Source organism: Megalobrama amblycephala, linkage group LG19 (assembly GCF_018812025.1).
Source record: "Megalobrama amblycephala isolate DHTTF-2021 linkage group LG19, ASM1881202v1, whole genome shotgun sequence".
Lineage (NCBI taxonomy): Eukaryota > Metazoa > Chordata > Actinopteri > Cypriniformes > Xenocyprididae > Megalobrama > Megalobrama amblycephala.
Window position 1 is genome coordinate 33,905,965 of NC_063062.1, and position 22,617 is coordinate 33,928,581.

General features: G+C 41.9%; 1 protein-coding gene across 1 annotated transcript; it reads right to left on the reverse strand.

Annotated features, from left to right (window-relative positions):
* Positions 1-1,878: 1,878 nt before the first annotated feature.
* On the reverse strand, positions 1,879-22,043 carry LOC125254526 (zinc-binding protein A33-like). The gene is made up of 6 exons (XM_048169169.1): positions 21,396-22,043; positions 21,203-21,298; positions 20,751-20,981; positions 20,651-20,673; positions 20,451-20,569; positions 1,879-2,815 (listed from the first exon to the last, which is right to left on the reverse strand). The coding sequence occupies exons 1-6, from the start codon at positions 21,789-21,791 to the stop codon at positions 2,352-2,354; spliced, it is 1,329 nt and encodes a 442-aa protein (XP_048025126.1). The 5' UTR covers positions 21,792-22,043; the 3' UTR covers positions 1,879-2,351.
* Positions 22,044-22,617: the final 574 nt, after the last annotated feature.

The window sequence follows — 22,617 nt, forward strand, 5'->3', positions numbered from 1 at the left end:
AAAATATATCCTGTTAACTCTAATATTTCTAAATATCAGCTCATGTTCTTTTTGTAAACTAGCAGAGGAGACATTTGCACATCTTTTTTATGATTGCCCTGTTTCCAAACAGTTTTGGTCTGACCTTGGCTCCTACAGTATATCTTCAGTTCTACCAATGTTACTTATTCTTTCAGTATAAAAGACATTATTTTTTATTATATTGATGACAAAAATAGACCCCTTGAGTACATTGTTAATTTCTTTATTTTATATGGTAAATTCTTAATTCATAAACAAAAGTTTGCAAATAATATTCCATCCTATCCCCATTTCAAAACTGAATTAATATCACTTCTCAAATCTCTCCATTATATAAATAACAAAAAATCTCTAAAATTTATAAAATATTATGAAGAAATGTTTAAAGAAAATACATGTATGTAAAAGCTTTCCTTACATTCTTATGTCATTTTATCTTGTCATATTTTTTTTTAAATGTGTGTATTTGTATGCAATTCCTTGACAATGTTCTTATGTTACTGAGCATTAATTAAAAAAAAAAAAAAAAAAAAACTTTTTGTCACATGCTATACCTGTCTTAAGTGTAAAAATTAAAGTATTTTTTTTTTCCTAAAATAATTTTTCTTTAATAAAACAATGTTTGACAGGTATTTATTGGTATAGAAATTGTCTTACCTGTGTAATTTTCCAATTTCTTTGCCAGCAAAGTGCTTTTCCATTCTTTATCTTTTCTTAGCTGCATTCATCAGTTGAAGTCAATAACATTATTTTAGAGCTCCACAGGATTAAATTAAATTTTAAGCATGGGAATACATAATAAATTGTATAGGGTGAGTTCAGGGTGATTGGGACACTTTTTACTATTGAGATGACTTGGATAAAATGTCCCATTCAGTCTGCATTCACCCTATCTTATATAAAGCCTACTATTGAGGGGTATCATGATTTTGATGTTTAAAATGATAACTGCTGAAGGCACACATGATCTGATGACATCTTTAATTAGTTTGTAGGTTGAAGTACTCCATTATTTTTTCCCATAGGCTAACATGAAAGTTGTTCATTTTTAATATTTACTTCATTTTACAATGAATGGTCATTGTACAGAAACGTCCACTTTTCTGTCCCTAGACTTTACAGAAATATTACACCTGAAAACACTTCAGGATTAAATTTTTTTTATATATATTTTTTAATATGAAACCATATGTTATTTGAACAATTAAACCTTCTTGAGCCATCATTGTGGCAATATTCATTTTTTAATTATAAAAATTGCAAGCGCCACAGAAGAGCTCGTCCCCACAGTCATGTACAGAGGGAAAGGGCTTTATTTTGAGCTCACAAACAGGTTTTCCACCATTTCAAATATAATGTATGCATAACTATCAAATATATTATGTAAACTACATTAAAAAAACAAAAAAAACAAACAAAAAAACAAACAAAAAAACAAACAAATGCTGAATAAATATTATAAAAGAATATAATGAACCCCTGGAGTTGTGTCACTGGTGTTACCTTTAACAAAAATCTCTTATTTTGAAAAAAAAATCACACCGATGACATCACTTGACTTCCTTCTTCCTGTTTCCTGAAGATCCATGAAGAAAGGCCAATGGAAAGTCCTCTATCTCTTTTCAGTTATCAGAAATTTTAATTAGAAAATCATAATTTCATATGAAGCTTTTAGTTGAAGTCACTGGTGTGACCTACTTTATTGTTATTATAAAAAACTAGAATACAAATGGATTAAACTGCTTGATTTAGTGAATATATTATGATTGACAACATGTGGATTGACACCTGCAGCAGCCATTTTGTAAAATGCATTTTTCATGAAAAATGTCACTGGTGTTACCCGTTTATAGATAAACTTTATTTAAAGCTGTTCATTTAGTTCTTTTGCATAAAATAGCACTAAGATTACATGATTATAACTTTTCTTTCTCATTGTTAATCCTCCTTTGGTCAGATATGGCTAAATTAGCTGGACATTTCCTTTCTGACTGCTTAAGATCATATTTATTATAAATTATGAATTTAATGGCTGATATTTTATTATATTTTTATTGTTTTGTTTTTTTGACAATAAGATAAACAATCAATGACTTTACATTAATTTTGTCAAACACTAATGTTTTGTTTAGGATTTGTAAAACTATGTAAAACTCACAATGAATGAGTTCAAATTAACATGCATTACCCCTAAACACCCATTAATGTGTACAAATTGAACACAAGTTTTTTACATTAGCATATTTCTGCTTTACAGTATTATACAAAAACATTACATGATTTATTAATTTATGATGAAAGCAGAAGATCCAGACCTACAGGAGTGACGATTACTGACTATTGATCGGTAAGATCCTCAGAGAGGAACAACAGAATAATGGAAAGAGTGTGTGAGTGAAGGTGGTTGTGAGTGTGAGTAGATGTGTGTTAGTTACAGGATCAGAGAATGACACCCTTCCTCTGTCATAGTCCAGATTCACTCTCACTCGATCAAGCTTCTGTTTAAACTGACTGTGCTTCACACCCCAGGCATCAGTGCTAGAGAAATCACGTCCCTTCCTCTGGTTTGATGCTGTAGTTACTCCAAGACCCCACTTTGAACTCTCTTTAAGCTCCACATCCCAGCAGTGTGTTCCTGAGTTAAATCCCTCTGAACCCAGAACACAGACAAACTCGTCAAATCTCTCTGGATTATCAGGAAGAGGTTGATCGATCCCACTGTTTCTCACACTGGTCAGATCATCAGACAGGACGAGACCTGGATGAGCCGTGTTTGGATCCAGAATCACAGGAGCTGATGAGACACAATCAACAGATGCTTTTATTCTGATGTTCATATAATGATCAAGAGTGAACCAACACAGATTATTATGAATTATGACACTGTTGATCAAACACACTTTCCTCTGATCACTGTCAGTGCTGTTATTAGTTTCACACTCATTTTATCATCAACTACAAACATTAAATGTGTGATTCAGACATTTGTGTCCATCAGTTAAAGACTCTTACAGTCTTTATTGGTTTAAAATAGTTTATTACTGTCTGTTGTGTTTGACTAACTAATTATGTTGGCTTGAGAAATTATTATTATTATTACTTTGATTCTGAGGTTAAATTTTCTGATTGTAACTCCTCTGAACAACCACCAAACCCTCAGACTGTTCTGACTCGGGTTACTTTATCTCTTATATCTGATCAGACTTACGGTTTTCATAAAAATGACGATCAAAACTGAAAAATCCCACAGACTGTCATTGACAGAAAGTTCAAATGAGACAAAACTGATCAAACTCCAGCTGACAAAAAATCAAATCTAAACTGATTCCCTGTAACGAATCTTCACTCAGGCTGGGATCCATTTGCATGCTTTATTAAGTTAAGAGCGTAGATTTATGCTGACAGATTTCATGTAAAATCATGTAGTATATGATGGTCACAGACTCGATTCTTTAGCTTCAGATTTTGATTCCATCCAGTCGGAGGATTTCAAACATGTTTGATATTTTGAGCTGATTTTAGAACACATTTCAGTGTATGATGTGTGTTGCTAATAAATACAGTACAGTCATACGCTGTCCAGACAGTGCAGGGTGCGAAATCACAAAGATCAGAAAAAAATGGAGACTACAGTACAAGATCAGGTAAAAAGGAAAAACTTACAGTCATTCAGCTCACAAATCACAAGCTTGGCGCTTGACAAGTGATCATGTTGAGACACTATAATACACCGCTTACAGCCACTAGATGGTATGAAGGCCGTAAAGCTAAATATGTCTTTAGACGTTACGTGTACAGACCATAGATTGTAAAAAAAAATATGGATGTAGTGAGTTTTGAGGTGAAAATGAGGCCGCTGCCATCTTTGCTGCGTGTTGACGTCACGTCACTCCCGGATAACTGAAAATGGGCAAAGAGGCGGGACATGGTTGAACTGAGGTGCCATGGTTACTGAAGCCACGCCTCCTAGCTCGACGTGACCATGTTAGCAGGCAAAAGAGCTATCTATCTTAAATACTATCTAAAATATTTTAATGATAACAAGTTCGTTAGAAAGTTCTAAATGTGTATTGGCAATCTACGGTGTCTTTTTTAAGATATAGATGCTCCAGCAGCAGCATTTGTGTTGCATGTTGGGTGTGCAAATAACAACACGAAAAATCAAACGGGACTTCATACCTTTATAATGAAATAGTGATCAATCCAATCCGTGGCACTTAATTGGGTAAAATATCCATGAGTGTCAATTTGCAAAACAAAATAAAAACAGCACTTTTTGTACACAAAAGCGTTAAATCCATGAGAAATATATATATAATCCCAGGGTCCCCGCAGATCCTTAAAAAGTCTTAAATACAAATTTCAGTTTTTAAGGCCTAAAAAAGTCTTAAATTGTGTGGAATGTCTTGAATTTCCTCAAGGGAGGAGGACAGGAACGTCCACTTTTCTGTCCCTAGACTTTACAGAAATATTACACTTGAAAAACACTTTAGGATTACAATTTTTTATATTTTAATATGAAACCATATGTTATTTGAACAATTAAGCCTTCTTGAGCATCAGTGTGGCAATAATTGTTTTTTAATTAATTATAAAAATTCCAAGCGCCACAGAAGAGCTCGTCCCCACAGTCATGTACAGAGGGAAAGTGCTTTATTTTGAGCTCACAAACAGGTTTTTCTACCATTTCAAATACAATAATGTATGCATAACTATCAAATATATAATGTAAATCACATAAACAAACCAAATGCCAAATAAATATTATAAAATATATAATGAATGTAGTGGTCCCCTGGTGTTGTGTCACTGGTGTTACCTTTAACAAAAATCTCTTATTTTGAAAGAAAAAACGACACTGATGACATCACTTGACTTCCTTCTTCCTGTTTCCTGAAGATCCATGAAGAAAGGCCAATGGAAAGTCCTCTATCTCTTTTCAGTTATCAGAAATTTTAATTAGAAAATCATAATTTCATATGAAGCTTTTAGTTGAAGTCACTGGTGTGACCTAATTTATTGTTAGGGAATTAAAAACTAGAATATAAATGGATTAAATTACTTGATTTAGTGAATATATCATGATTGACAACATGTGGATTGACACCTGCAGCAGCCATTTTGTAAAATGCATTTTTCATGAAAAATGCCACTGGTGTTACCCGTTTATAGATCAACTTTATTTAAAGCTATTAATTTAGTTCCCTTTCAGTCGGTCACGTTCGACGTACGTCAGTAGTGACCGACGAATTGGGGATATCGCTAGAGAGCCCTATCAGCTTCGAGTGAACTAAAACAAGCCAATGGAATTGGCGTGCGATATTTGCATAATGCGCACCGCCTCCGACAGGTGTATATAAATAGGAAGCAGATGCAATCGCACTCTGTCTTTCGCTTCGGAGCCAACAGTTGGTGTCCAGCTTCAGACTTCACAAGAGTGAAACTAAACAGCCTTGGAGATTCAGCGTCTGTTTGTGTTGGCGTTAAGGCACAACAGCGAGGTCGCGAGCTTCCCGGGGAGCCTGAGCTTAAGCTCTCAACTGCTGTTTTAACAGCAACTGAATTCCCATATAAAACGCAGTTGTCTGTTGCGATTTGGGCTGGTTCCTCCCGGTGTGTTCGGGGAGTGGTGTACCTGAACACATCGCGTCACTCCCTGTGTGCTTCAGCACGAGAGAGCTGACTCTTCCCCTTCTAAAAGAGCTTCACAGACAGACACTGCGTCTTTTTCAAGACGTCATTCTGTCTGTGCGTTTCTGGAGGCGGTCGTTTCCTATCCTCACTGACGGCCACAATCACTTTCTCTCATGTCTGCTTAGCGTGCTGAGACTGTGTTTGTGGGTGGCTCATATTCTCTTATGAGAATATGCCCACGTCGGCGCGTTGTTTGTCTCGCCTTTCTCGTAAGGGCTTGAGCGTTCAGCGCGCCGTGTGCCGTCGAGCTGCCGGCTGACAGCGCGCGTTGCCATGGAAACCCTGCGCGTCGTCTGGCGCTCTAGATGCACGGTCGAGACTCGAGCGCCTTTAATGAGGTGGAGTCCCCTCACTTATTCCCCGATCTAGTTTATTTTTCTGAATAAGAAAAATACTACTTTGGTTAATAAGCCTGGGTGACCAGCGGATCACAGTGGGGCTATACCCGCCGAGCCATTCTCCGTGGGCCCCCCACTCCTCTAGTGCATCGCAAACATGTTGTGACTATGTCCGTGGGTGGTTCATGTTTAATAAAACATGGCCACGTCGGCGCCCAGTGCGCCGTGTGTCGTCCAGTTGGACGGCCACGTTCACTGTCCAACATGGCTGGTAGCTTCTGCTTGGATTGCTGGTCCTTCTCATGAGGGACCTAGCGTCTTAGTTGGAGCTCCAGCAGAGGATCAGATGTCGACTGCTACATTGGAGAGAGTATTGTTGGGCTCTGAAAATGAAGATGATGCTGAGCGTCCCACAGTTGTGATGTGCTCATGCTGAATCAGATTCAGACTTGACAACCATGCTTTCCCGGGCCCCTGGGGGCGTTGTGTGACGCGCACTCGCCTTGCCCCGCCCCTGTGCCCGGACGTGCATGGAAAAACTTGGCAGTTTTGTAGCCTCTTTGGTGTTAAATATGGAACGCCAAGGGGGCCATAATCTGCATTACAAGTTTTTTCTCTCTCACTACCCTTTAGGGTGGGGTCGCAGTGCTACGGGCACACCACCTCTGCCCTGCATGGGTCTTGGCCCCCGGCAAGTCCGTGGTAGGCCAAAGCACTCATTGCATGTGGGTAGTTCTGAGTCAGGGTTGAGCTACGCATGATACAGGTCATAGCGCAGGCCTCTGGCCAGACAATGTCCACCATGGTGGTCCGGAAACACCCCTGGCTGGTCTTGCTGGGATGTGTCATCGTCAAGTACACTTTCTCGATGTGCTCATCTCACAAGCTGGCCTAAAACCCAGCCCGCTCTCCCCGCAGCCAACCCAGTTGGTTAGCAGGAGGCGGTCCTGGGGATATGGTGACCTGCAGCTGAAGTAAACAGTTCTTTCCCCGGAGGAGGGCCGGGTGGAGATTTCTGGTCTGTTCCGCCGCTGGCTCTCCGGGGTCCAGCGGTACCCACGAATAGAACTGTTATCTGATCCTCCAGGTCCCAAGAGGGTGTGGCTGGTAGTGTGCAAGGCCCCCCCTTGCCACTCTCAGCCCTCTCTCACTTCTCACTTCACCAGCAGGTTCCAGTGTGGTGGTTCAGGCCGCACCCCATGTGCCGTCTCCCATTCACACTGCTACCTCGCAGAGTCTGACCACACTCCGGGCCGCTCCCATGCCGTCCGAGTCGGGTCCCTGTACTCTGCTTGCGGCTGTCAGCGCGCGAGGCCCTGCCTTGTCACGCGCAGCCCCCCCTCACATCGCCAGCAGGTGGCAGTGTGATGGCGCAGGCCACGCCCCGTGCGCCGTCTCCCATACGCACTGCTGCCTCGCAGAGTCTGACCACACTCCGGGCCGCTCCCATGCCGTCCGAGTCGGGTCCCCGTACTCTGCCTCGCTGCCCCACCCCCGGTGCGTCTGTGGTGCCTTTGGTCCCGCTGGCTCGGTGTCTGGAAGCGTGGATAGCGCTCCCCAGCCTGTCCAGCTGGCTCATTCGTACCATCAGACTCGGCTATGCGATTCAGTTCGCCCGGCGTCCCCCGGTTTTCAGGGGTGTCCACTACACTCAGGTGTCACTGGACAACACACCTGTTCTCCGGGCGGAGATTGCTGTCCTCCTGGCGAAGGATGCAATCGAGCCGGTCCCTCCAGCCGATATGAAGTCGGGGTTTTACAGCCCCCTACTTCATTGTACCAAAAAGGGCGGTGGGCTATGGCCAATCCTGGATCTGTGCGTCTTGAACCGGTACCTTTACAAGTTGCCGTTCAAGATGCGCAGAAGCACGTTTTCGAATGCGTCCGTCCCCGGGATTGGTTTGCAGCGATCGACCTGAAGGACACGTACTTTCATGTCTCGATTCTGCCTCGCCACAGACCCTTTCTACGGTTTGCGTTCGAGGGTCGAGCATATCAGTACAAAGTCCTACCCTTCGGGCTGGCCCTGTCGCCCCGCGTCTTCACGAAGGATGCGGAGGCGGCCATTGTTCCCCTCAAGGAACAAGGCGTTCGTATTCTCAACTACCTCGATGACTGGTTGATCCTGGCCAGCTCGCGAGCGCAGTTGTGCGAACACAGGGATATGGTTTTAGCTCACCTCAGCCGGTTGGGGCTTCGGGTCAACTGGGACAAGAGCAACTCTCCCCCGGGCAGAGGATCTCTTGTCTCGGTCTCGAGCTAGACTCGGTCGCCCGGACTGCGCGCCTCACCGAGGAACGCATCCGGTCGGTGTTGACCTGCCTGAGCACGCTCAAGCGCAGGACAGCGGCCCCACTGAAAGTATTTCAGAGGCTCCTGGGGCATATGGCATCTGCAGCCGCGGTAACGCCGCTCGGATTGCTCCATATGAGGCCGCTTCAACACTGGCTCCGCGGCCGGGTCCCGAGATGGGCGTGGCAGCGCGGCACGCTCCGTGTCCCCGTGACACCGAGCTGCCGTCGCACCCTCATCCGGTGGTCGGATCCTTCGTTCCTGCGGGCCGGAGTACCCCTCGAACAAGTGTCCAGGCATGCTGTGGTCTCCACAGACGCCTCTGCCACGGGATGGGGGGCCACGTACAACGGGCATGCAGTGTCGGGTCTTTGGACGGGGCCTCAGCTGCATTGACATATCAATTGCCTGGAGTTGCTAGCAGTACGTCTTGCACTGGGCCGCTTCAAGGAGCTGCTGTCAGACAAGCACGTACTGGTCCGCTCGGACAGCACTGCGGCCGTTGCGTACATCAACCATCAAGGTGGTCTACGCTCCCGTCGCATGTCGCAACTCGCCCGCCATCTCTTGTTGTGGAGTCAGAAGCATCTGAGGTCCCTTCGGGCCACTCATGTCCCAGGTGTGCTCAACCGTGCAGCCGACGAGCTGTCACGGCAGCCTCCACTTGCGGGCGAGTGGCGGCTCCACCCCCGGCGGTTCAGCTGATTTGGCAGCATTTCGGCGAGGCCCAGGTAGACCTGTTTGCCTCCCCAGAAACTGCCCACTGCCAGTGGTTCTATTCCCTGACCGGCGGCACGCTCGGCACAGATGCCCTGGCACACAGCTGGCCCCAGGGTCTACGCAAATATGCGTTTCCCCCAGTGAGCCTTCTCGCACAACTCCTGTGCAAGGTCAGGGAGGACGGGGAGCAGGTCTTGTTAGTGGCTCCGTACTGGCCCACTCGGACCTGGTTCTCGGACCTCATCCTCCTCGCGACAGCCCCTCCCTGGCCGATTCCTCTGAGGAAGGACCTCCTGACTCAGAGACGGGGCACCCTGTGGCACCCGCGTCCCGATCTGTGGAACCTCCACGTGTGGTCCCTGGACGGGATGCGGAGGTTCTGAGTGATCTCCCGCAAGCGGTCTTAGACACCATCACTTCCGCTAGAGCTCCTTCCACTAGGAGCCTCTACGCGCTGAAGTGGAACCTGTTCGTCGAATGGTGCGCCTCTCGCCGAGAGGACCCCGATCATGCTCGGTCAGATCTGTGCTTTCCTTCCTGCAAGAAGGGTTGGAGCGAAGGCTGTCTCCCTCCACCCTGAAGGTGTATGTTGCCGCTATCGCTGCACATCACCACGCAGTTGAGGGTAAGTCCCTGGGGAAACACGATCTGAACGTCAGGTTCCTGAGGGGGGCAAGGAGACTGAATCCTCCTCGCCCTTCCTCCGTACCCTCTTGGGATCTGACCCTGGTTCTCTCAGCTCTCCGGGGTCATCCCTTTGAGCCCTTGCGATCAGTCGACCTGAAACTAATGTCTCTGAAAACTGTCCTTCTGGTCGCATTGGCTTCCCTTAAGAGGGTAGGGGACCTGCATGCGTTTTCGGTCGACGAAGCGTGCCTAGAGTTCGGGCCCGGTGATTCTCACGTCATCCTGAGACCCCGGCCTGGATATGTGCCCAAGGTTCCTACCACTCCCTTCAGAGATCAGGTAGTGAACCTGCAAGCGCTGCCCTCGGAGGAGGCAGACCCAGCCCTAGCTTTGCTCTGTCCCGTCCGCGCTCTGTGTGTGTACGTGGACAGAACGCGAAGCTTCAGGACCTCAGATCAGCTCTTTGTCTGTTACGGAGGCCAGCAGAAGGGAAAGGCTGTCTCCAAGCAGAGGATGGCCCACTGGATAGTGGATGCCATCGCCTTGGGTATGACCAGGGCGTGCCTTGCCCGCTCGGGTTGAGAGCCCACTCCACCAGAGGGGTGGCCTCTTCCTGGGCGCTGGCTCATGGCGCCTCGCTGACAGATATCTGTAGAGCTGCGGGCTGGGCGACACCTAACACGTTCGCTAGGTTTTATAGCCTACGTGTAGAGCCGGTATCTTCACGTGTACTCGCATCCACTAGTCGGTAGACGTGTTGTACCCGCTCTAAGTGTCGGCTTGCAATGCCATTCCCGCCCCTTGGCCGGATACGTGCATACTTCTCTCCAGTCGTGTTCCCCGCTTGGCGAACCCTGTCGAGTTCCTCCGCCTCCCCCTTCGGCTCGGACATTGCGGAGTGTCTGATGCCAGGCCTACATCCGTCGCTGACGCTGTCTGTTGGCTGGGGCCCATATGTCGTGACTCCTCTACGTGAGCGGTCCCATATGTGTATTCATCCACGGTTTAAAACTCCCTACGGGCCGAGTCCATGTCTTTCCCTTAGCAGAGCCAGCTCTGCTGTCACCTGTCAGATGAGTCTCCCCCTACCCAGGTGGAGCCATCCCAGGGACTCCATATGCATACTGCCCCCCGGGCCAGTCCATATGTGTATTCTCCACGTAAACTCCTCCCCCATTGGGTAGGTAGTGGCCTCCGCAGCGTCCCCTACGGGTTCGCTTCCCCAGTGTAGTCTAGTTTACTTAGTGGGTATGTCGGAACAGCAGTAGACACTCTCGGCGTAAGCTCGCCCCCTTCACCTTCCCAATTGGTGCGTCGGGTGGCTAGAGCTTGCACTGGGCACTGGAAGGGGTTTCGTAACTGTGGCGCTTTATTTGGGATCCCAATTCGTCGGTCACTACTGACGTACGTCGAACGTGACCGACTGAAAGGGAACGTCTCGGTTACGTATGTAACCCTCGTTCCCTGAAGGAGGGAACGGAGACGTACGTCCCGTCGCCACAGTTTCTGTACCCTCGCTGTTGTGCGGACACCAGTTGTCTCCTCAGCGAAAAACAGAGTGCGACTGCATCTGCTTCCTATTTATATACACCTGTCGGAGGCGGTGCGCATTATGCAAATATCGCACGCCAATTCCATTGGCTTGTTTTAGTTCACTCGAAGCTGATAGGGCTCTCTAGCGATATCCCCAATTTGTCGGTCACTACTGACGTACGTCTCCGTTCCCTCCTTCAGGGAACGAGGGTTACATACGTAACCGAGACGTTTTTTTGCATAAAATAGCACTAAGATTACATGATTAGAACTTTTCTTTCTCATTGTTAATCCTCCTTTGGTCAGAAATGGCTAAATTAAGGGTATTTGGTTAAATTCAGTGCAGCGACTTTACAGACAGTGTATTTTATTTTGTGTATTTTATTACAGACGTTTTTAAAATGTTGTTTATGATCTTTTACTGACTGCTTTCACTGTTTTATAACTGTTTTTCAAATATTTTCAGTGTTGTAGCAAATACATGGTTGCACAACTGAATTATCATCATTCAATCACACTTTTAACTAACCTGATTAAAATAAAAAACACAATCTCCTTATTTTTTGCATTATCATTATTTTTCTGTAACTCTGACTGCATGTGCTGAAAAAATTGAGAAATAATATTTCATAAAAATGTTTAAAAATGCCAGAGAAGTAAGGTAACACCAGTGACAAAAACATGGGTACATGCAGTCTTTAAATAAATGCACAAAAAAAATAATAAATCATTAAGCTGTCATTTATGTGTATTCATGAAGTCAAAGTGTAATATAATAATGTGGTCTAAGTTTAAATGTTAAAAAAAGAAATACATTTTAAGACATTTTGTCATACCAAAAGTGGACGTTTCTGTAGAATGACCCAGGTATTAAATTCCGTATGGGACCGAGCGAGTGAAATGTCTCCATCCGGTTTCGTGTATTTTTTAGACGCAATTTTATAACTGACCAGCTACCTTGGGGTCTTAAAGTGCATATTGCAGGTTAAACATTTTTTTCGAGATGAATATATAACCTTGTACAAAAATACCATATAAAAAGGTACTGCAGGGTTTAAAATGTTTTGCAGGACATAAGGGCATGAATTTAGTAGATAAAGTGACGGTCTCTGTAAAACCGCTTTTTTTTCAGCGTTGCGTCATTTTACGTCACTAAAGGGAGTCGATCGCCGAGCTCAGTGTTGATTCAGTGCAGAGGCTGGTATTCAGTGACAGCGGCCGTGAATCTGTGTGTTTTCTGTAGTTTTTGTATTTATCATCGTCATGGTAAATTATTGTGTTTGTGGAGGCTGCACAAACTCCAGCCTGTCAGGACATCGAGTCCAGAGGTTTAATAACAAGAAGAAGGACGCTGCTGTCTTCCGTGCTGGTGTGTTTTGTGCAGGTGAAGAGACAGACTTCACTTCTGCATCTGCTTCGAGAAACGCATTCATTATAGACCGGAGGATTATCATCCTGGCGATATGATGGAGTTCAACATTGTAATACTACTGTAAATGATTATAGTAAATGAATAAACGTACACACGCTATGCTTCTTCACCGTTTTTACTTGAATCAATTTCAACACTGAACAAATTATGTACACATGCATACAGTCTCACACTCACACAAAACAGTTTTGAATTATGTGCTGGTAATGCACTCCAATTTCATTCATGCCATGTATATAAACTTGACTGTAAACGTATATAGCCTATATTCAAGTTCACACAACTACATAATCACGGTGTCATATACATCCCCACACTATCAGTGATCGGCAAGGAATAAACTCATAACACAGAATTAATGAATAAAGGATAACATTACATGAAACACTTATAGTAACATTGCATGTTCGTCCGCCGGCAGGAGACATGATCACGGATCTGTCAGAGAGATGAAACGTTAATTGTGCACCGTAAGTCTTGTTTTTTTATTTTATTTATTTTTTTTTTTTACATTTGCTAACGTTACCAAATCAGTCGTGATGAGAAACCGCTATATCACGCAATGGTAGTGTAGACGGATATTAAGGAAGTTTATTAGTTTCTGTTATTAGTAATCAATAACGTTACTCCTAGATGACCAATAGCTTTGCTTTTGCCTGATTCATAATAATCTGTACAATATTGTGATCTGAGAACAGTGTTACATATCGTTTGCTAACGTGTATAGCAGTGGCGAGGCCAGAAATCTTCAAGTGGGTGGACCTTGGCGAAATAGGGTGGACCTCTATTTTTTTGTCTAATATAGGCCTATATATATATATATATATATATATATATATATATATATATATATATATATATATATATATATATATATATATGGGGGGGGTTATTATTATTATTATTATTATTTTTAATATTATTTATTTTATTTATTTTTTGCAGCAAATAATTCACAGAAATTTTAAGCAAAAAGATTTAAGTTTGCTTGTTTATTTACTCATTTAATAATTCACTTAATTTTATTATCATGGGAGACGTGGACGATATGTGAAACAGTGTCTATTATTTTGCGAGCAACTGGTGATAATGATTCCATTTCAAACCATGAAGGCGAGCCAGTTGATATCACACAAACTTTGCGTGAGAGTTATGCGGGTGAAGGAGTAGTCTCAAACTCCAGTCAATTATTCACTACAGAAATTGAAAGTAAAAACTGACTGAGCTTTTGGCATCCGACCCTGCAATAACGGCGCATATTCTCTTTGAGACATTGAGAGATTAATCTAATTTATTTTCTTAATATTTCTCTTGTGGCCCATATAGTGAGAAAAAAAGTATTTTTCATGAATCGAGAAGTATTTCGTGTTAAACAAGTTGTTCTTTAAATGAGGAGTAAGCTATCTAACTAATATTTTATTGCACTCGCAGCGCGTCAGTTATGTGGTGATGCGCTATGATATCGCGGGGCAAATGAATTGCAATATTAATTTAATAATAAAAGTAGCATGATAATAAGAAAAATAATTGAATAGCCACGCATGCCCATCCGCTATATGCCACTGTGAATGAATAAACGGCGTTCGGGCACGGCATCAAATCGATTAACTCTTTTATCCAAATCCACATGCATGGACCGTTCAGTGTTCAGTACTGTAATGTCCGAGTCTCTCCTATCTCATGGTGTTTCTCACTGTGTTTTTAGTCGGCTCAAGCAAGAAACGACAGCTGCTGTCGCAACTGTATTTTTAATAATAAATGTTTCAAATTATGTATAGGCATTCACAACAGATGACTATTTCCAGACCAAAGTAGTGTCTGAAAATAAAACGAAATATTCTGGCACCTTTGATTGGGTGGGCCAGCTATCAATCTGGGTGGGCCAGTGCCGCCCTGGCCCTTCTGTAGCCTCGCCACTGGTGTATAGGCTATCTTTAAGCTAACATCGGTCTCTACCCTGTTCTCCACTGCTTCTCCTCACACAACAGCTCAATTTGTCTCTTTTGACCATTATTTTGTCTAATCCTGGCCGGTTCCTGCTCTCTTAAACACATAGCAGACTAATTGTATGGCTGTGGTTTGTGATACGAGTATGAATAAACATTTACAATTTCCTCAGCGTCCGAACTGTCGTTGCGATCCATTGTTTTCCTATTGTTTATATTGATCGCGCTCCCTTGAGTTACGTCACTTCCGATTTGGCATTTTTCAGATGCGGAAGTAAAATTTTATCACAAAAACGACTCCAGAAGCCTATGTAGCGTATTTATACGTGTTTTTTCAAGAAAATCTATTTCATTCGTTATTTTTCTATACATTGAATCACTGAAGCACTAACCTGCAATATGCCCTTTAAATATTTTTCGTTGCATTACCGCAAAACTTTCTATAGTCTGACAGACCCAATGACTGACTGATCATTGGACAGAAGATTTTTTTCTCGCGGTAGTTATTGCGTTGCGTCATCAGAGAGAATTGAGGTAGCAGGTAGCGCAAATGTAATGATTTATAGCTCGAGAAAGATGAATTCTCTTGGTGGTTAAGGCCGGTGCCGGTAAATGTCTACGAGGCAAACTGCGCCGTTTGTAGAAAATGTTTTAAACTGGTACAATGGGCATTAAAGCGGTACGCACACGCCGAGCATCTGAATGCTTCTTTTGCGGTAAAGTGACGGAATATATCCGGAATTCAGTTTTTTAGGTCTAAAATCATGACGCATGTGAATCATGCAGATCAGTAAGATGTTTTATATGTTTTATGTATGTCATGTTGTATGTTTTCTAATACGTCAACGACGGAATGGTCCAGCGGCGCCATCTGCAGGACAAAGGTCAGCAAAGATGTAGGAATATCTGATCAGAGCTGTACACGGATACACATTTTTAAATAAATCTGCTGTGGCAAAGCGACTGCAAGTGATTTTCGGTGCTGGAAATCCATATATCCTTTGCTGAAACAAACACGTCATGGAGAGCGCAGCTTATGGTTGCTTAGTAACGGCAGACGCCACCGCAGCGCCAGAGCGCTTTGGAAAGGAGAAAGCGGCGCCGACGCGTTTTCCATGCGTTTTTAGACGCGACATATGAACGGTCCCTAAAAGAGTTCAAATGGGGCAACGCGCCAAATGCGAGTAGAATCAGCGCTGAAACGTGTTACTCGTTCGGTAACTTTTTTATGAATGGTGGTGAAAATTTAATATATAATTTGCTGCTGTGATGTAATTATATAAATAATAGTCTGACGCGCTGCATGTTTGCTGTAGCAGTGTGTGTTTTCATTTTCGATTCACTGTAAATGCTACTTTGTGACGTTTAAATTTGGATTTGGGAACGCAACATTCGTCATTAGAATTGTTTTTAATTCTGTTGTTGTTTACAAAGAGAAGTTTCAGTGTCACATGATTCTTCAGAAATGTTGATTTGCTGCTCAAGAAACATTCACTGTTTATATTATCAGTGTTAAAATGCAGCTTTTGCTGCTTAATTTTTGTGGAAATCCAATTTAAACATTTGTGGTAGGATTTAAAAAATAGAAATACTTTAATTCGTCATACTTTAAAGTGATAAAGTGAGTGAAGAGTGAAGACATTAAAAATATTACAGAATATTTATATTTAATAAATGCTTTAATAAATAATATATTTGATAAATACAAGTAATAATTGCTGTTCATTGAACTTTCTATTTTTCAAAGAAAACTAACAAATATCACCATTTCCACAAAAATATGAAGCAGCACAACCGTTTTCAACACTGATAATAATTAGAAATGTTTCTTGAGCATCAAATCAAATTGTAATGATTTCTGAAGGATCATGTGACACTGAAGACTGGAGTAATGATGCTGAAAATGATCACAGGAATAAATTACATTTTATAAAATATTTTTTTATAAAATATAGAAAACTTTTTGTAAGAATATTTCACAATGTTGCTCTTTGTACTGTATTTTTGATCAAATAAATGCGGCCCTGGTGAGCAGAAGGGACTTTTTGATTTTAAAATTGTTTATTTTAAAATCAATAATTGTTTCCAAACTTTTCGCAGGTACTTTAATAATAACAATTCTATCAATACATTTAATATATTATATTATATTAATTATTATTATGATTATTAAATGCTGCTTTTTAATTTTACAGAACAATAATATGCATTATTACAATATATGACATATCTTTTAATGTGATAAATATATATTATTTTAAAAAAAAGGTGCCGGGGCGTGGTTTGGGTGCAGGGTCAGACTTTCCTGCTTTTTTATCTCTAGCTGATCACATGCCTGATATATTGTGTGTGTGTGTGTGTGTGTGTGTGTGTGTGTGTGTGTGTGTGTGTGTGTGTGAGAGAGTGTGTGTGTTTTCATCGCAGGTTTGGTCTTAAATTTCATGTAAGGTGGTATTAAAAAGGTCTAAAAAAGTCTTAAATTTAACTTGTTCATATCTGCAGATACCCTGAATCCATATAAACCTGGTGATAAAAAAAAATAAATAAAAAAAATTAATAACTTTTCTTTTTTTTTTATTTGACATGGAATAACTCAGGAAGGCAAAAAGATCAGAGAAAAATTATTTTATTTAGCATAAGGTTTAGTTTAATAAAGCGTTATTCATTTTTTCACACCCAGATGGCTCCCAAGGGCGGTAACCTCTGGTTTAGAGGCACTTCTCAGCACTCCTTAGGAGTTTCAGAATGGTTAGATGCATTAAAAAGTTTCTAAGCTTTAAGATGATACCTATTTTGTGTTATTCCACATTGGAAAACGAACATGGATGGTTCCAGGATCATTGGATACACACTACTGGAAAGATGAGAGACATGTTTTTAGCCGAGTATGTTAAATCATTCCATGAGTAATATCCCGTGATCAACGCAATATATTATGTTGATTTTGGATTCAGGTTAATCGTGAGAATCTGCTTTAAATAATGATGTGCATTTTCTATGATCTGTGCATTTTTCATGAAGTTATGAGCACGTGAAATCTACATATTTCCCTTTCTCTGTGTCAGACTTAACTTTGTTTTTTGTTGTTTATTGTTTATGCTAAACTCACCGCAGCTGCATCTTGTAAATAATGCTGCGAGTGAGGCTTGAGGAAGTGACGTCGCCTGCGTCTGTGCAGTGCGACCTGATGCAGCTCCTAAAGTGAGACACAGGGAACAGAAATACTGCAAAATAATAACGCGACTAAACGAGACGAAATAATGTTATAACATTTCGGCTCATCTCGTTTTGGTCAATGAAAATGAAGAGACATTTTAGCATAGTTTTTATTTTGTAAACCACATTTAGTCTCGTTTTTATTCGTCAAAAATATTGCATTATACATTTAATTATAGTCATTGTCACCAGCATCTACGTTGCGTCTCGTTTTCGTCACGTGATAAAGGTTTGTTGACGACGATATTTAGTCATAATTTTCATTGACGAAAGCAACACTATTGGCAAGTGCCTTTAACTCCTAGAGCTCAAGAAATAACTTCATTCATTACACCATCTGGGTTATATTCATACTCTGTTATGAGTTTCAGTTTTTGAAATCCTTCCAGAGATTGATGAATAAAGTGGTCTTCTGCCTGGAAGGTTGTGCGGTGTATCTGGATGATGTTATTGTTTTCAGTGACACATGGGAACAACATGTGGTACATCTTCGTGCTCTTTTGACCCGTTTGGCAGAGGCATGTCTTACAGGTAACTTGGCAAAGTGTGAGTTTGCGAATGCGACGGTAAGATATTTGGGCAAAGAAGTTGGCCAAGGTGAGGTGTGTCCTATTCAAGCCAAAGATGTGGCTATTCAACATTTCCCTCCCCCATCAACAAAGAAAGAGCTGATGCGTTTTCTGGGTATGGTGGGGTATTATCGGGGGTTTTGCCCAAATTTTTCAACTGTTGTTTCACTGATTTGCTCAAGAATTCTGTCAAGTTTGTTTGGAGTGTAAATTGTCAGAAAGCTTTTTGACAATGTTAAGCTTTCGTTAACCACTGCTCCTGTTCTAGCTGCCCCTGGGCTGGATAGGCTGTTCAAAATACAGGTGGACGCAAGCCAGATTGTGCTGGGGCTGTTCTGTTGCAAACAGGTCAGACTGGACTTGAACACCATGTAAGTTTCTTTTCTCGTAAGTTTAATACTTATCAAAAGTACTCTTCTGTGATAGAGAAAGAAGCCTTATCTCTAATTTGGGCTCTTCAGCACTTTGATGTGTATGTGGGGGGAGGACTACCTGTGGAGGTTTATTCTGATCACCTTAACGTTTTTACACTCTTTACAGTCCCAGAGTCAGCGGTTGATGCGTTGGATTCTCTTTTTACAACCTTACAGTCTAACTGTAAAACACATCAAGGGTTCAGATAAAGTAGTAGCAGATGTGTTATCTTGTGTTCCTGACCACACCGAGTAATAGTGTAGTGTTTGGGCAGTTGTTTCTGTTTTTCTGTGCTCTCTTTGTCTCCTTAATTTGCTTTCAGGATCCAGATTGCTGGGGGTAAGGTGAGCAGTCAAGGAGGATTGAGATAACTGTAAGAACATAATTATACTGGTGGATCGGATATTAAGGTAAAAATAAAAAAAAGAATAGAATTCAAGGAAAGTGTGCTTTTAAACTTTTCATTTTTTGGTTTTGTTCTGTGGTGTTGTGAGGATCAGTTTCATGGGATACAGGATTTTTTAAAGGGGGGTGTGTGACGTCTCAGTGAGTCACTGTGTGTTTCTACCCGAGCTACAGATGATTGGCAGACTGGCGGTGATTGGCTGACGTAGTGTTGCACCTGCACGAAATCACTGCTCTTTAAAAAAGGGATTTGTTCAAAATGATGGTGGAAGGAGACTTGGTGATTGTTGGCGTTTGTCTGTATGTCATGAGGCTGCCGGTGCTCTCGAGGGATATGGAGGTTGCGGGAGACCACCGCTGCACTCGAGGAGTTCTCGTTCTGATCCACCTTCCCTAGAACGGATTTTGGACCTTAATCTTCCGTTGGTTGTTTGAACTGGTTACACTACCACTTACACACTATTCATCTATACTGACTACTAAACATTTTAATGTTTATTTTCTTTAGTTTAATAAATTGTTTTGTAACAAAGCGGTTGTGTGGCATCTTCCTGTTTTTGTTGCATTCCTTGACAAAGAACTGTAACACTGGAAATTATGTATTATGTTACATTAAATATAAACAGCGACTGATAATGGATTAAAGAAAACAACATAGAGAAAACTACACCATTTACCTCTCACTCCTGTTGTAATCTGTCCATACTGACTGTGTCTACCCACCCCTGTCCATCTCCAAACACACTTGACTGGCATCTTCTACTCCTGCAGGTCATCTTATCTCCTGTGTTTGTTTCGTCTGTCTGTCATGTGTCTCCTGACAATGAGGTGCATGTTTCTGTTTGTGTTGGGAACGATTTTAAAGTTGTGTAGTGTATGATCCCCAGCCTTTCTCTGTAACCATTTACAAAGTCGGCAAGTGTATGATGCCTGCTGTTTAAAAAAGTTGTGTAGTGTATTCCAGTTTTTATCGACTAGTTAAAACAGTCTAAGACTGAGTTTAACACACAAAGACTGTTTCCTTCGTCTGAAGCCGCTTAGAAACGGAATATAAACAAACACCGACTGAACGCAACTGACTCTGACTCGACCCGTTTGGGCATGATCAGACGTAAGTATCAAATTACATTCATAATCTGCCTTACTAATTACCTATCTATCTATCTATCTATCTATCATGAAGCACCTCTAACTCTCCACCCCTCCATCATTTCCAGCTCAGATCTTCTGCAGTCAGACTCACTGTTTTGGATGATGTCCTGCATCTTCTTCCAGACTCTGAACGGCAGGTTGCCCAAGTAACGTGGCACATGAATCAAAGCTCCAGAAGCCATCTGTGGATCCGGCCGTGATCTCTGGACTCTGAAAGAACATTCAGGAGTCAGAACTGCAGTGGCTTTGGATCAGAACCAGAGAGACCAGAGACAGGAGCAGATCACTCACCTTTCCATCGAGACTGGAAACTCCTGCAGAACAAACACACCATTTATCATCAAGAACTCAATCAATGAACCAATGATCAACCAATGATCTGAAATCAGACCTTCAGAAAGCAGACGTCACTGGCTTTCATCATCTCCTCCATGTCTTTGATTGTGTGTGAAAGAGCTGAGATGTGTCTGTTCATCTCCTCCAGCTTCTCCTTCATCATCTGCTTCTTCTGCTCCTCTCCCTCCCTCAGTGCAGTGATTGTAGCTTCTTCTTCATCTCTGAGAAACTGATGAAGCTTCTCAAACTGCTGTTTAATCTGACGCTCTGTGTGCTCAGCTTGAGACTGAAATCAGATCACATTCACTTCAATCATCTCAAAGACCAACTGATTCTGGAGCAGCATGAAGAGTGAGTGAGTAAATGTGGGTTAGTTGTGTGTGTGTGTGTGTGTGTGTGTGTGTGTGTGTGTGTTCTAGTCAATAAAGGAACATGTAATTATATCACACAAATCAGTTCAGCTCTTCTAATCAAACTCTTGAATATGTCAAAAGAATCAATCCTCACCTTGATGTGTTGAACTGTTTTCTCAAACTCTCCTTTAATGTTTTCATTGTGTTTAAGTTTCTCTTGTAAGGACTTCAGTGCTGTATTGAGATCCTCCTAGAATTTAAAGTGAAAATCTATAAGACACCAGAGATTTCTGTAATATGTTCATATATGTAATACATAAGCTGAAACAAGTGTTTATCCGTCTTACCTTATATGATGAAACCACTTCACCGATGGGTCTGAATTTATGATTGTCGTGTTGTTTTGAATCTCTGCACACTAAACACACAGGCTGTTTGTCCTCCAGACAGAAGAGTTTGAGTTTCTCACTGTGTAAACTGCAGATCTCCTCAGATCCTGATGAACGCCTCTCATTTCTCTCCTTCAGGAACGACTCACACAAGTTCTTTAACGCAAGATTAGCTGGAGGATCATCTCTTGAGGATCTTCTCCTGCAGACAGGACACTCCTGAGTTTCCTTGGTTCTCCAGAACTGTTGAAGACACTCTTTACAGAAACTGTGACTACATGACAGAAGAACAGGAACACTGAAGATTTCATGACACACGGGACAAATATAATCATCTTCAGATAGTGAAGCCATTTTCACTGTTTGAGCTCCTGCAGTCTAAACTTTACTTTCACTTTCTGAATGATGGTTTCAAAAATGAATAACCTCAAAGATCTGCTGTCTGTTCAGAAACAAACTTCTCAAAAATCCTTCTTGAAAGTTTTTCTCTTTGTTCTTCATTGATAGCCGATTCTTTTATGCTTTTGTCGAGACAGAGTTAGTATGACAGAAAGGAGAAATAACAAGTCAGTCTCTTCCTGGTAAGTGTTGTAAGAGTTTCTGAACAGTGGGTGTGTTTGAACAGGGCAAAGTACAACATAAGGATATTTTCAGGTTAAAGTTCCAGTGATAAACACACGTCTGATCATGTTGCTGATTGTAAGTGTTTAGAGACGTGAGCAGAGGTGGGTAGAGAAACCTGAAAACTGTACTCAAGTAAAAATACAAATATTTAAATAATTTTTTCATCCAGAAGTGAAAGTAAAAATGTTAATAATTACTTGAGTAAGAGTAAAAAGTATCTAATGACTGATCAAGTAGCAAGTTACTAGTTGCTTCAGATGTGATTCAAATCATGATGATGATGACGATGATGAAGGTGAATAAACGAAGCATGAATTACAATATAAATGTTTTCTCCCTATAATGTCCAAGTGAGAGATTGCATGTCAAATCTACATTTTTTTAAAGGCGCCCTAGAATTGAAAATTGAATTTACCTTGGCATAGTTGAATAACAAGGGTTCAGTACATGGAAATGACACACAGTGAGTCTCAAACACCATTGTTTCCTCCTTATGTCAATTTGATTTGTGCAAAAGTTGCGCCCCCAATTTTTGCATATGCCAGCTCATGTTCAA

Bases quoted from the DNA above. Each gene is read 5' to 3' on its own strand.
- LOC125254526 (XM_048169169.1), bottom strand. From the start codon at position 21,791: ATGGCTTCACTATCTGAAGATGATTATATTTGTCCCGTGTGTCATGAA. The intron at 21,299-21,395 runs GTAAGACGGATA...TTTAAATTCTAG, and splicing joins AAGTGGTTTCATCATATAAG to GAGGATCTCAATACAGCACT. The intron at 20,674-20,750 runs GTCTGATTTCAG...TTTGTTCTGCAG, and splicing joins GTGACGTCTGCTTTCTGAAG to GAGTTTCCAGTCTCGATGGA.